At 44.2% G+C, this 16,041-nt stretch overlaps 1 protein-coding gene across 7 annotated transcripts in view; it reads left to right on the top strand.

Moving 5' to 3' along the window:
- Positions 1-16,041, top strand: part of C2CD5 (C2 calcium dependent domain containing 5) — a 2,654,621-nt gene that overhangs the window by 409,463 nt on the left and 2,229,117 nt on the right. For all 7 annotated transcript variants that reach the window (XM_069628452.1, XM_069628454.1, XM_069628457.1 and 4 more), the window contains exon 6: positions 3,667-3,822. In XM_069628452.1, the coding sequence (XP_069484553.1) occupies positions 3,667-3,822 (156 nt within the window). The remainder of the gene's footprint in view (positions 1-3,666; positions 3,823-16,041) is intronic.

Below are 16,041 nucleotides of genomic sequence, written 5' to 3'. Positions count from 1 at the left end.
GACGACTGGCTCATAACAGGGGATTCTTACGAAACATGCTTCTCCAATACCCAAAAGACCGTAGACCTTTTGTCCAGACTGGGCTTCTCCATCAACGAAAAGAAGTCCAGCTTAGACCCCAGCCAAATCAAACTATTCCTAGGGGCTCTAATTCGAACAAAGGACGGCCTCGTCTTCCCCTCCAACGAGAGGGTCCAAAACATGCTGTTTCAGATCCCCCATTATGTGGCAGGTCGAGAGGTGACGGTACGCAAAGCAATGCGTTTGCTAGGGATGATGGCGTCATGTATTTATTTGGTACCTCACGCGCGCCTGCGCATGTGCCCAATGCAAGAGTGGCTCTACAGCCAGTGGTGTCAGGCCAGCGGACAATGGGACGACCTAGTGGTGGTCTCGCAGGCCTTGGTTCTCTCGCTACGGTGGTGGACAAAGGAAAACCTGTTATTAAGGAAAACTTTTGCCACACCCGCAGTGGAAGCCACTCTAACCACAGACGCATCCCTTACAGGATGGGGGGCTCACCTATCCCATCAGACTGCTCACGGAGTGTGGACTCCGAGCTTAGCTTCCAAACATATAAACCTGCTGGAACTATTAGCAGTGTTCAAAGCACTGAAAGCCTTTCAGGAACACTTACAAGGAAAGACAGTGATGGTCCTCACAGACAGCACCACAGCCATGTACTCAACAAGCAAGGGGGCACTCACTCTCCAGGACTGTCCAAGCTGTCCCAGAATATATGGAAGTGGGCTCTCAAACACAACATGTTCCTACTATCACAACATGTACCAGGGGAACTCAATCTGCTAGCAGACAAACTCAGCAGAGACTTCCCCCTACCCAAAGAGTATGAATGGCAATTGCAAGAAGACATCGTCTTAAACGTCTTCACGCAATGGGGTTTCCCGGAAATAGACCTGTTCGCAACCCTGGAGAACTCACAATGCCAAAGTTACGCCTCCAGGTACCCCCAGAACCAGTCCAAGGGGAACGGTCTGTTGATTCAATGGTCAGGGAAATTTGTTTACGCCTTTCCCCCGACTCCCCTCCTCAACAAGGTGGTGCACAAGATGCACCAAGAGCAGGTGACCATGATACTAGTGGCCCCGGCAGCCATGGTTCGCTCACTTGATGGAGATGTCCCTATCTCCCCCAATCAAACTTCCTTGCCCGTACAACATGCTGTCACAAGACAAGGGCAGGACACTGCAGCCATGCCCTCAAACCATGAACTTAGCAGCCTGGCTCCTGAGATCATAGAATTTGGACATTTACATCTCCCTCAGAGATGTATGGACATCCTCAGGGAAGCCAGAAAACCTAATACTCGCCACTGCTATTCTAGCAAGTGGAAAAGATTTGTCATCTGGTGTAGAAGTAAAAACATCAACCCGGTTGACTGCTCTGCCACTAACATTATTCTGTACTTGACCCATTTACTGGATTCAGGTCTAGTGTTTAATTCCATTAAAGTCCACCTAGCGGCACTTTCTGCATACACCACTTCCCAACTTAAAGTGTCGTGGTGGAAGATACCAGTTATAAAGGCCTTCATGGAAGGGGTAAAAAGAATACACCCCCCAGTAGCTAGCCCAGCTCCCGGATGGGACTTAAACGTGGTACTTTCTAGACTCATGGGCACTCCTTTCGAACCCATGCACAAGGCAACTCTTAAATACCTCACTTTTAAGACTGCTTTCCTAATAGCTATCACCTCCATTAGGAGAGTAAGTGAACTACAGGCTCTTTCTGTATTAGACCCCTTCGTATCAGTTCACAAGGATAAGGTGGTTCTGCGCACACACCCAAGGTTTGCACCAAAATTCATCTCTAAATTTCATGTAAACCAATCTATAGAACTACCAACGTTCTTTCAAAACCCTTCCAACTTGGGAGAAAAGAGTCTGCATACACTAGATGTACGCAGAGCTGTCATGTTCTACATGGAAAGAACCAGATCACTGAGAAAGACTAATCAGTTCTTTGTCTCGGTGGCAGCAGGAAGAGAAGGAGATGCAGTCTCTAAGTCCACTATATCTAGATGGATTGTACAATGCATCACTCTCTGTTACACTCTTGCTAAGAGAGAACTACCCTTCAAGCCAAGAGCACATTCCACTCGAGGCACTGGGGCATCCATAGCATTCATTGCAAATGTTCCCCTTGAGTCCATCTGCAAAGCGGCTACCTGGAGTTCTGTGCACACCTTTACAAAACACTACTGTCTAGATGCACACTCAAGATCTGACTCCCAGGTGGGACAAGCAGTATTAAAACATCTTTTCTCTACTGTTCCTTCTCATAACCCACCGCCAACTCCGGGTACTGCTCGCTAGTCTATGCACAGCATGTGATTCTAAGCAGATTAACAAACATCAGAAGACAATGCATTACTTACCGTAAAAGCATTTCTGATGGTTGTATCTGCTTAGATTCACATGCGCCCACCCTTCCTCCCCGCTCGGATGGAAGGAACATAGACTTCCTTTTATATCTCTCTCTTCTGTACTCACTGACGTCTAGAAGGCTCCCTCAGGGCAGAAAAATACAAACAGAGGGACCTCGACGCGTGAGGGATTGTGGGTACAACGCACGTCACTATAGGGATAGTGTTACAGACACGCCTTGTCGACGTCCCCTTTTCGACTACGAAAAACAAAATGCAATACTCCGCAGTGACCACTGGATGTCGGACCTATGCACAGCATGTGAATCTAAGCAGATACAACCATCAGAAATGCTTTTACGGTAAGTAATGCATTGTCATATACCCGGAGAATTGGCGGCACTCTAACCTATGAGCAGAGAGAAGGGTCAAGGGACCTAACCAGATGCCCATACACTTCTCTTAGTTGGTCACGTCTCCTCTTTAAGACTTATAAAATGATTGTAATGCTATAATAATTTTATCCACAAGAATTTTAAGTTTTTTTCCAGTGTGTTTTTTTCTGGTTTTTCTGGTAATGTTTCCTTTTTTCAATATTGATTTCTGTTCTTAATATGTACGTGTTAATGTGTATAACTAAAGACACAATAAATAAAAAATAAAGAAGAATTAGAACACATCTAATACACATTTAAACACAATGGTTCATACAAAATGGACAAAAAGTTAAAGGAGCATATCTGTGGTAGCTCCTGCCTAAAGGTTGATGCCCACACCCAGGAGCTGGTTTTAGCTCCTGCTTATTGAATGTCAGTTTTGAACCCTGGCTGTATGTCCTACTGTATGCAAAGTAGTGTATTGCAAAAGAAGAGAGACCGCACAGGATGCTCTAAAAGGAGTTCTCTTGTGCTGGGGGGTGAGGTTGGGGGGGTGGAGGTGATGGCTTAAAAGGCACTCTAACCTCACAGGCCTTTTTTCACATATCTCCACAAGTTCACTGTAACCCGTGAACATTGCTGCCATGTGTGCTAATGAAGGGTCTTTAACTAAATTCTGTGCAGTGACCTAAAATCTTGCCACAAAAGTGGGCTGATAAGCAATTTAATATGGGGCCAATGGCATTTGATGCAAAATGTATAGGTGATTTGCACAGTTTCATGAACTTTTAACACATAGTTTTTTGCTAGTTGGCTTGTAACCTTTGGAAGATTGATCCAATATAATACTTCTGCATTCTTAGCCAAAGTTTTTAAATGTTCATCATTTTATTCCATTTTCAGCGACCTCCATTCCTAAGTGCTACCGAGCTGTAACGATTCATGGATTTGTTGAAGAATTGGTGGTCAATGAGGATCCTGAATACCAGTGGATTGATCGTATCCGCACTCCAAGGGCTTCCAATGAAGCCAGACAGCGTCTGATTTCATTAATGTCAGGTATTGTTGCTTTTCCAAATAATTCATAAATTGTTAGGAAGTTCTTGCTTTATTCTGTTTTGAATGTTGTGGCGTATTTGAGAAAGGCATGGTGCTAAGAGGTAGACAGAGACACAAGGATAACAGTTCAAAACCTTTATTGAAGATATTTGTCAAGAAAAGGGGTTGGGATAACTCCTATTCTGCCCTAAGCTATACAGGAGTAGTTTCAACCATAACATGAAAACAAATATAAGTTCTATGTCTGTCCGTCAAAATCAAAAATATATCTGTGTCTTAACCTAAGCTTGCCCTCATTTCTAGGTAGATAAGAGTGTAGGGAATTTGGCCAACGTAAAAAGGGTGTATCAAACAAAACAGTTGGATAGTACTGCAGGGCCTCTGCAGTTACCTTCTTTAATGCTCTTTCCACAATTCTGGAGCTGTCCCACAACGCTCTTCCCCAAGCTGACTCCACTCAGAATGATCACAGTTCCATTATGAAAGTTCTACTTCCGAAAGCTTGACTCAACTTGGCAACACCAAAGTTCCATTATGCAAAATCTACAACAAAAGTTCCATAGATTTAAACAATTCAAAACAGTTCCTTTCAGGCATCTCTGTGTTTTCCCTCTTTCTCAGACCCAGCAGCCCTCTTTACTTTTCTATTCAGATTTTAAAGTGCTTTCTAGTCTTAGACCAACCAGACTTTCCCTCAGTTCGTTCTCATTTGCTTTCATCATGGATTTTCCTTCCCAATGCTGTCACCACTTTTATAATTCATCAATCTTTGTGTCAGAGACTTTTGAATGTGAATGAACTATGTTGTTCTCTGCAGGGCTACTTTTACACCTTGACTTTGATGCGATCGTGCCCACGGCACTCACTTTCTCACTCTCTCAATTCTTTACTTCAGAGACTTTCAAATGCGCACTTCCTCTGCGTCTTATTTATGAACACTCTGACACCTTATTCTCCTTTTAACGTGCACCAGGCACTCGCTCACTCTTGTCTCACCTTTGCCCCCCTTCGGACTTCGCACAGCTCCCCTGCGCTCTCACGCAAAACACTTTCTCCTTTAACTTTCTTGGCCGTGTAAAAGTACCCGTTAACCATGCATTATATCCTCTCTGTTAACAGTGGATAATTGAAGCTTTCTTTTTACTGCAGCTTTCATTCCCTCGCACATCCTTCAAATCATATTTTGTATCTTTCCCGCTTCACGTCTCTTATCAAATACTTTGTATCTTTCTCGGTTCGGGCCTTTCATCAAATACTGCGCATCTTTCTCGCTTCCCGTCTTTCATCAACCGGGTTCCTCTTTTACTTTTAACTCCTCAGTTGCGATTAACGTAACCTTCTGTGCCAAGGTCAGCGACTCTTCGCTCTCCTCTCCGATGCTCCCACACTCCTGGGCGGCCGCTCTGCCCGGGGAAACAAAAACCATTAAGGACTTGGTTTTCAGAGAGCAGCTTTCCACGCCTTCCCCTTCTGGTTCCTTGGAGACAAGGCTCCCTGGCCACGCTTTTTCAGGCCCTTTCAAACCACAGACTTACAGCGCTCATTCTCTGCTAGCCTCTCTCGCTGTGCTCTGGCCTTCTCCACGGCTTCTCAGCGGGGTCTCCAACTCGGTTGGATTCCTTCTTTGGTTCTGTCCTGCTGTCCGACTGATGTGGCTGCTCTTTGTAGCCAACTGAGAAGTATTAGCGATTAGATTTCGTTGTTACTGTGTTCATTCAGTGCCTGACTTCGCCTGACCTCGTTAATGGGGCATTCATAGAAAGAGTAAAGTTCCTTTGAATGTGGTTTTTCGGTTGGGATGGCATTATGTTGGGGAAAACATTCAGAGGTCCAGGGATCTGGTTGACAGTAGGCTGAAGGGATGTCGGGTAGGGGGTTGTTTTGAAAAGGGGGAATATGCAAAGTGTCGAGTATGGTCAGGCGTTCTATCATACCTTTTCATTCTTATCCCCTGTTCGTAATGATGGCAGGAGGGATAATGACATGAGAGCAGGACGTTTTGACTTACCCTTTTGTTTTGAATGGGAGTCTTATATGATGATATAATTGGTCTTTACAACAGCTTGGACTAGCTAAGGGAGGGGGGGATTGGTTTGCATTGGTGCCCAGGGTAACTGGTTTCCTGACTCTGCCAGGAGAGGGTTTTGATTTACAGCTGAGTTCCCGAGGACAAATGTTAGAGTACCCAATAATAGCCTCTGGGTAAACCTTTCCTTCTGCACGGGCTGCAGAATAACACGTCTTGCTGTAGGGTTCTCCACATGCACTCCCCAAGGAACCTCTATCCAGGTGATCTGCACTCGCTTGTCTGCCCCCAGGGTTGGGATCCAAGAGCGATGGCCCTTCCCTGGCCATCTGGAACAAGGATCCCCAGAAGGAGTCAGGCTAAGTACTGACATGTTCAAAGGGCGTTTATTTAAATAATTTAAAAAAACTATCTGTCTCTACTGCTATAAGGAAAGTTCCCTGCCTAACAAACCCAAAACGAAGGATGCTTGTCAAAGTCCAAAATAAAAAGAGTCTTTAGTCCAGATCCTATTATCTAACTGGCCCTACCACTTGAGAAAATATAACAAAAAGGAGGCCAGAGCAGTAGCCTATGCCCTTGGCTTCTTGCCTAAACCAACATTTGCATTCCAAGAGCGCTTGTTTTTAAAAGTTCATGAATGTCTCACTATACAGTCCTCCGCCTCACTACAGGTTCTCTATGCCAAATGTAAAGTCGTTACCTGTATTCATACGGTTCTCTTTTTTCAGGAAAGACAATGGTTTCTTAATAAAATTCCACCATATCTTACTTGGTGCTTGATGGTGTCCTTGTTTTGTTTTTATGCACTGAAACCCCCTCCAGTTCACTCTCATCCCAGTCCTGTTCAATATGTTTCAGGTTTCCAGGACTCAAAGTTCCTGACAGGCCTACTCCAGCAGGGTTTCGGTGGGGCATCTGGCCGTTAGGGTTTTCTGTGCTCCCCTAACTCTTGTGGCTCTCCAAGCCTCAACTATGCTCATCTCTCTGTTTTTCAGGGCTCTCCAAAGCCCTCTGGCCCTGTAGCAGGCTTACTTTATTGTAAAACAAATAAGATGACATGCATCACCACTTATACACCAATCAGTAATCAAGTCAAGAAAACTGTGCTAAAACATTGGCAAATTCTCCACACAGACTCTTTTAGACCTGAAAAACCACGTTTCGCCTTTAAAAGAGTGAAAATCTAAAGGACCGACTTGTTCATACCTACGAAGAACCGAAAGTACAATCCATTTCGCAGACTACTCTTTGGCAGCTACCACCAGTTGTTGGCCACTTTCGATGCAGATCTTGCTCAGTTTGCTCTCTCACCAAAGATCTTAAAAACATCGACCTTTATGGAATCAATTGGCAATACCGCCATTTCTCCAATTGTAAAACAAAATGGTCAGTCTACGACACAAAATGCCTGTGTGGAATCATCTATGTGGGAAAATGCAAACGGGAGATCCGTCAACGCATCAGCGAACACCGCTCCTGCCTAAAAAACGCGGTTGAAGATAAACCGATAGTGGCACATTTCAAAGCCTTAGGACACAAATATACAGACTTCACGTGGTTTGTGATAAAACAGTCCAAAACCCCTTCCGGGCGGCGATCGTGATTTACTTTTAAGAAAACTAGAACAAAAATGGATGCACCGTTTTGGGCTTGATCAAGAAAGGTCTCAATGTGGCGATAGAGTGGAGCCTTTTCTTTCATTAACTACCTCCCTCTTTCCATGAAACATCCATTTCATGTCTTATACCAACACGTCACTAGTGCTTGAACCATAGCACTCAGTTTGCCTTTTTTCCATCTTACATTAGCATATCTATTAGGCATTCTGTGTATAAGCCAACTGACTTTATGCATTAAAAATAATGTGTTGTTTTCTGTCTACTATCTCTTGCAAAATAGCATTTCCTCCTCTTTTTAATTGGAAAACATATTTTGTATGTCAGCAACTCTGTGACAATAATTGTATCATGTATTATTAACTTAGTTACAAAAAACCTTTCCAGACATACTGCTGTAAAAATGTGACAATTCTGTATGTAACAACTTGTCTGACACTGGTACAGTGAACATTGTTCACATTTTGATTGAATGTATGCTTCCTCCATCATCATGAATGCGTTCTGAACAGCTCCATTCACTGGCCCTTTCTATGAGCCTTCAAACGGCACACTTAGCCGGTCTACATCATCCAGTGCACCTGCCTAATACATGCTCTGATTGGCCAAGCGGGACCAACGCCCACTCCTTAACGTGCCTGCGGTCTCTAGCAACCAGCACCATAAGTAATTCTTGCTGATCGATTGAACCTTTTCCTTACTATAGGTCCTCGCTTTGTGAGCAACATCTCCATATTCTGTGGCAGTTTTCAAGAGCATCTCTCTCGGCTTTTCAGCAGTGCCATGTCATCCCATTAACCCTGCGTGAGAGGCGTTCAGATTGGTCATTCAGACCTACGCCCACTCGGTGTTGCAACCGTCTCCCTTGGCAATAGGCCATAAAGAGATACAACGAAGGTTTCCAAGAGAACTACGCATGCGCAATTACGAGAGGCTGATCCAGGTCTCTGCAGCCCACCAGGTAAACAGACCGCACGCTGCTCTGATTTTCTCCTCTGGCCCCCTTGGGTCATTATCACAATTTTCCTAGCTACACTAACACCATCTTCTTAGCTACACTGTTTGAATAAGTAATTAGAGGCTAAGGTTTCAAAGGAAACTATGCATGCGTAACTACGAGACGCTTATCCAGGTCTCTGCAGCTCTCACTAAGTAAACAGACCGCGCGCTGCTCTAACTTCCTCCTCAGCCCCCGCGGATCATTATTACCATTTTCTTAGCTACACTGTTTGTAATAAGTAGTTAGAGGCAATTCTCATTCTTGCCTGCCCAACGTTATCCTGTTCTCATATTTGACTATACTTTTGCACTGCTTTAATACTACGCCCTTGTTAGGCAGAAACCTGTGCAGTTCCCTTAGGGAACACTGCAAAAGATTTAAGACTACAGGTATAGCAGTAAACCCACTTGGTAGCAGTCTGCACCACCCAGATTTACCTGGTAGCTGTGGCTGAGCAGTCAGACTTCCCTCAAGAAGAGTTAGGCAGTATGCAAAGTATACACAATAGGTACTCAAACACAATAGTACAAGCAAACACTGACCAGAGCTTGGTTTCAAAAGTATATAGTTATTTATTTTAAGAACACATAAGTTGAAAACACTCTAGCAATATATAGTAAACCACTTCAAACACAGTTATATGGAAAGCAGTCCCAACCCTTATTCCTAACTAGACAACTCGTGGTTAACACCACATAATTCAAACAGAGGTGAGTGCTTAACGTTAGATGACACTCTAGTGGTTCAAAGAAGGGAGGGAAAAAGAGCAGAATTAGGATAAACACACCACTCTAAGGTCAAGAACACTTTCAGTAGGCTCAAAGAAGCACAGAGTCACAGGTGAGCAAAAGTCACTAGGCAGGGCCCACTCTTAGAGCAGACAGAGCGAAAATGTGCCCAAGATCACACAGTTATTAGGGATTCAGAGTCTTGCAAAAGAGTTCAGAAAGAGTTTAGAGAGGCTTAGAAAGTTTAGCCAGGGTGTCCCAGGCACTCCCAGGTTCGAAAGCCGGGGGCTAAAACTACCCCGTACAGTCGGTGGCAAGGGAAGCCAGGCGGAACACGGTACCTTAAACGGGAAGGATCCTCCAGCGGTGGCAGTTGTTCCAGGCAGTGGCAGCAAGGCTCGGCGTCGGTCAGGGAAGAAGAAGTTCTCGCTGAAGAGCAGAAGAAGAAGGTCGTTGCACTGCCCGGGAAGAAACCAGCCGCGGAGTCCTCCGGTTAAAGGGTTGTACCGACTTTCGCGGTTGTGGTAAAAGTGTGGTATTCCGGTTGCCGGGGTGCTTGGCACGGGCAAGGCGGCCACGAGATACCTCGAAGAAGCGGAAAGAAGGTGAAAACTGGTTGTCCCCACCAGTCAAGGGAAGGAGCCACTCCGTTAGAGTTCTCCTCGGTCGTTGGGAAAAGTGGTGAGACGGTTCAGCAGGGCTCCACCGGGTGGTGTCGTCGTAGCAGGTCGGCTCAGCTCTTCCCTCGTCGGATTCTTGGTCCTGTGGCGACTTCTGAAGTTCCAGTCCCCAAAGCCCTGCTTTTATGCAGCAAGCCCCCATTCACCCAGCCTAGCTGTCACTCAAACATGCTAAGTGGTGAGCCGGCCGGCTCACCACTTGGGCCAATCAGGACGGAGTGCGACTTGAGTTACCAAGGTAACTCAGTCCAGGGTGCCTAAATCCTCCTCCACCCCTCCTAAGTACCCCAGACAGAGTGGCACCACTTTGGAGGGCTTCTGTGGAGAAGCCCGCCAAAAGTGGAACAAAGGGCTCCACTTTGGGTCAGAGTTACAGAGGCGAACGCCAACGCCATTTTTGAATCAAGTTTTGGCAAAAAATCCCAACCGGAGTTCTAATAATAAATATATAAACCGCCGGTATGTTTGAGGCTACCGTAAATAAATAATTAAATGTGTTAGCCTAAAACAATGGGAAATCCCATAGGAAAATATTCGCGGTTGAATATAAAAAGTAGTTTCCACTGCCACCAGCCAAAACTCGATCAGGGGGGACGGAGACGTGCCCCTTCGACTAACAGACCCTGGGGCAATCGAATTGCCCCAGCCAGTACGTCCACAATATCATGGTTTGTACTGGTTCTGTTCAGGATTTAAGACTAGTAAAGTCTTTGGTGACTTTACATGCCCTGGGAGACAGTAGTCAGTCCCAGGGTATGGAGTCTATGTTGGGGAGTCCCTAGGACACCCCTGGGTTACTGCACAGAGGGTGCTGTGTAACCCACATCACAAAAATACATGAGGCCCTATGGAGTAAAAAGACCCCATAGCCCATTCAACACAAGGTTTAACCAAGAAAACACACTTCAAACATGCCCAAGAGTGAGGGTAAAAGAGTCTCACTCTTGGCAGGAGAAAAAAGAAACCCCAGAAATCCAGCAAAGCTGCTGGGGGACTCGCTAGGTAGGGAAATTCAGCCTAAACAGAGAATTCTCCCTAACAGCCCTGACTTTGCAGGATTACAGAGTTTTTCCTGTACTCCGGTTTTCTTCTGAAACCAATGCCAACTACTGTCCCCTCCAGCAGGTTGGACACCATACCGCTGCTACGCTGCTCTGCAGACAATCCTGAGTTTCCCCACTTATTTGCCATAAACCAGGTACACTGTTCATTTATCTATTTAAATAGATCAGTTGCCCAATATTGATATTTGTGATCTAATTCACACCCCTACTTAGCCAATTATCACGGCAGCACATCCACTCATTTTACTCTGTTTACATTGCCTTTAGATGATGATCTGAACAGCATTTCACTGACCATTATCACTTATTTCCGCGCTTTCAAAGAACACGACCAGTCCTGGTGATAGTTGGATTTTCCCTATGAACTATGTTACTGAACAACTTTCTAGAGAACTATAATAATTTTTCCCGAACTTGAAACACTCAATAAAGTGTTGACAAGGCTTGCTACGAGTCATGCATTTAGTCCTGACCCATGTAATAACCTGAAATGCATCTTGCACTGTGAAATGTCTTGATTTGGTCTTCATGTTCATACAAAAATGCCATTTATTGTTTTCATGTCATACTTCAATGTACAATTCTTTGTACACCAGACTGTGTCATTTTTGTCATGTCTGTTCTGTTTTAAAGTTAGTTTTTCTTAATCAGAATACATTTAATTTTTGTTATATTTTGTGCCGCACTATTGTGATCTAATGTTTTCCCACTAGACTCTAGATAGATGTTAACCTCCGCTTAGTGCTTGAAAGGAGACGTGGCCTTGACTCTTTTCATTGTTACTCCCTCATGAGTCATGCCCCCCGTTATCAAAAAAGAGGGTACCCGAGCCTTTTTTGTTTTTGATGGTGACAATGGGCAGCCCCACCAAGGTGCCTCATGATGTGAAAGACGTGCAAGTACAAACAGGGGACAACCAGGAGCCCAAACACCATATGAAAGCAGTGTACAACACAGGAGATAGAGTGGCCAATCTGCATCATACCACTATGAAGGAGCCCTATGAACTAGAATGGTATAGAGAGGTGTGGGTGAATCTGGCTGGGGGTGATGGATGCATCTACATGTCCTGTACTCCTGATGAATATGCCAGAAGGGGTCAAAGCCTGAGATCTGTGTGCAGCGTGTGGATGCCAATAAAGGGAACTCCAGCGTGGGATGAAGCGGTAATGGAGTCAGAGGAATGTAGATGTGCTAACACTCAAGGTTATTCGTTACTTTAGGAGTAACGAAGGAGGGAATGTAAGGGAGGAATGGTCTGTATGCCCCCCCCCTGTACATTCCTCAAGAAATAAGTCTATATGCTCATCCCATCATAGGGAGATGTCCCCTTGTCTTTCACTGACAACAGTAGAAGAAAGCCATGGGGTGACACTCTTAGATTAAATTTTTACTAGGCCACACATTGATCTCGAAGAAGCCTTCTCTCCCCTTGACCAGCACCGCGCACAGCCAGCTCCGACAGCCCCCACTACCTCCTCCCCTCTCTGTGCCACACCAGCCCAGTTCTCACGGAAGCCCAGGTGCGAATTGTTGCAAACTGAAAACTGTATTCTTTCTCTTCCTCTGCACTCATTGCCCTGTGTGTGACTGGGGTAAATCTTGACTTTTGTATTCATCCATCTCCACAAACCTGCTCCTGCCCCTTCGCCCACACCTTTAAAAATTGCCTGCACAATCTTTTGCCCCTCTATTCTCCTTGCATGTAGCAGTTGGTGAGACCCTTCCCCACGGACCACCCTGGATTGCCCCAATACAACTAATCCTGTGTGATCATACATTCCTCTTGGAATAACACCTATCAATCCATCCGTTTGAACCATGAGGCACCAGGGTGAATAAATCTCAGATAGAAACCTTTTAGATAAGCCACCTGGCAAACAAGACCACTGCTCCCCTCCTCCGCAAAGGCCTAGGTTAAGAATGTGTATATGTTCACAATTTATAGGTGACCCTGCATTCTGGTAAAAGTTTTATGTTTTACATTATTCTTAGTATGTCAATGATTACTGTGTAGTTGGATTAGTTAGGATATTCACATCTTGTGGACTCAACCTGACATTCACCCCTCCCAGATGAGCCGAGTTGACCCATGTGCCGCGAGAAGCAACAAGTCTGCACCGACCAATCAAGCTGCACCAACTCAGTATGGACTATACTGTATCATTACAACGCACCAATGGGCCCACACTATTCATCCCCTATACAGTTTGTCACTGATGACAAGTTTTGTGTATAAAGATATGTTGTTTCTGTATTGTTGGCAGAGCGCTCTCAGAGCAGAAGCGTCTTCTGCGTGCATCATTCTACTTTATAAAGCTTTACTCAACTTGCAATCTTTCTCATGGTCTCATTCCCTACTGCGGTGTGTCCATTTATTATGAGTTTGGGATTTGTATTTTGGGGAATGAACACCTTCACAGTAATACATCAAGTAGTATTGCATCTAGCACTGTGGCAATCGACAGTGTTGTCCATCCCCACAGAACAGATGGTTACAAAGGTGGCAAGGCCACCTGGGATCTAGAGCCATAAGAAGTCATGGTCATCCACAATGCTCTTGAAAGTTAGAGTACCAATGGTCTTAAGAATAAATGCATCCATTGGATACAACACTGTAAGGGGTGACTTTCAATTATCAGATCTAATCTCATTAAAGGTAATCTGTTATCTAATATTTCTAAAATAAAAATGATTGGACATTAATCATCCTCTCACCCAGAATTGATGTATGATCTATTAACCAACAATTTTTGCCACCTCTTGACCTTTTAATATTTCTCTGCCCATTTAATTATGTTAAGGAAAACCTTGTGCCCATCCCTGGTTTAGCCCCACATAAATCGGCCCCCTATGCTTCTGTTAAATTCTAAAACCAAGAATGAACCCTAATTATCAATCTTGGAATGACCAATTGCTACCCCTTTCCTCCCAAAAGGATCCTAATGATCTCAAACAGGAATGGGCTCCTCGCTAGGAGCCAAGTTTACCTTATTTCTTGGGATATTGCCTGTTCTCCGGCTAAAATGAGGTACTGGGAATGAAAGGACTAAATAAGTGAATTCTAAATGGTATGCCTCCAAAAAACACGACAGTTAGATAATATTAACTTTAAGTGATTTACAAGCCATTTTGTCTCCGCTTAGAAGAGGGTGTGTGGTAGACCTACTCAAGGTCCTTTAATCTGGCTATCACAGAATTTGAATTTTAAGGCAGTTAAAATAGCCATTGAGTTGCCAGATGTCGCAGGACTAAACAATGACTTGGGTGGTGAAGTTTATATCTCATTAGTTAATGTCTATGTAAGGCCTAATTATTCTATATGTTTTTATTAACGTCATCAGTATGGTTGACAAGATAACATCTCATAAAGGGAATGTGGTGCTTTTTTGACTGATGACCTAAATGCCCTGATTAAGCTTCACGTGCAGCATGCATACAGTACTGGAGAGAACGATGATGCCTGGAGATATCCCCCCTATGTCCTACAATTGCTCCGCACAATACTATAAATACACAAAGACAATAGTATTCAAGCTCTATGAAGCTAACCTGCATGCCTGCAATGGGAGATTGCCAGATGATAGGCCTGCATGTCCAATTTATAGAAAGAAATTGAAATCTTGAGATCATCCCATATAGATTAAATTATTACACATGTCACAGGATGGGAATAGGTTATTGACCTGAAACTTGCAGGAAGGATAGAAAGTGATCACAATCCTCCCCATCTTAAGCTTGATCTACCATCTAATACTTATATTCCAGCATTAGAAGTTCTCGAAACGTATACTGTTGTGATGAGAATCTACCGTCGATTACAATGGCCAAAGATTGATAGAGAAGTGACTTTACCAAACATCAGTTGTCTGATAGCTTATACAATCAATTGACCAAAACGATCAGCTTTTTACAATCAATTGACCAATATTATACATCATTTTTCACTATGTCTAGTGTCCATTGCAGAAATGTTTCATCTCTTAAGAAATCACTGTTTGATTAAAAAAAAAAAAAATTCCGGGCCATGAAAATCATGTTGCTCCACATTTTGAAAACAAGGGTGACTACAGGGAGTGAGAACACCAAAGTATGCATGTAGTACAATAACCTAAAAGCCAGAAAAAAGGAGAACCCATTTAAACTGGGATGAATTGAAAGGTGCTCTGGACTCAACCCTAAACTATTATGTCAGTCTGTATGCTCATTGCAAGTTGCAGAGGCAGTTTCACCCGACCCCAGCATTCCTTAAGATGACTGGTTTAATTATTTTAGCATGTTTTGAAATTAGGCTAATGATGGACCCCGAGAGAGCATGACTAACGCAAGGGAGGTAGTAGGCCTACAACACAGAAATGGGTTGCTGTGGGAGCGATCCAAGAATGTCTTGTTGCTGGATTTAGGACCACTGGCAAAGTAGGTGAAACCATTGAATTTATAGCTCGTAAACCTTGTACAAAATCTTGCGTGCCTACCAGTCTTTTTCACTGGTAAAGTTAGGGTATTACATAGGCCTGTAGTCTGGATGATAACCCCTTTCTGTAATAAAGCCCTTTTCTGCCTCTGGTTTCAAGGGCTATTGTGGTTTTTGTAGTATAGGTTTTTATTGGATTAACCTGAATTCAAACTGGCTCAGCATTCCTAAATAGCCCCACCTCATTTGCCTGTTGAGACCACAGTTCCTTAGATACCAATGTAATCCAATCTGACTCATACTCCTGTCTTTTTGTGATTGTAGTAGTTCTTTTTAAAGGACTTAGGGTTGGTCACTGTAAGTTACCTAGACGTGGACCCCTAACTCACTTGTGCTTAGAAAGGCACATCTCAGTGGCTCCCTATATGGCAATTTCCTGGACTCTCCCCCACACACGACCAACACCTCTCGCGACACTGGGAAAACCTGGGCTATCGAGCCCTAACCGATCTATTCCCTGATGGTACATTTATCACCCCTCAAACATGGCGGCCCGAACACTCTAACTCCGCTCTCGAGATGCTGCAATATTTCAGGCTCAAAGCAGCGATACGGGCAATGTGGCCTTCATACCCAGATGAACCCCCAGACTCACCTGAACTCCAATACATAGCAAACTCCGCAGGCA

The sequence above is a fragment of the Ambystoma mexicanum genome, chromosome 12 (assembly GCF_040938575.1).
Source record: "Ambystoma mexicanum isolate Mex_15411 chromosome 12, UKY_AmexF1_1, whole genome shotgun sequence".
NCBI classification, from domain to species: Eukaryota; Metazoa; Chordata; class Amphibia; order Caudata; family Ambystomatidae; genus Ambystoma; species Ambystoma mexicanum.
Note: the sequence above shows the minus strand (reverse complement) of the source record. Positions and strands in the feature narration are given on the sequence as shown.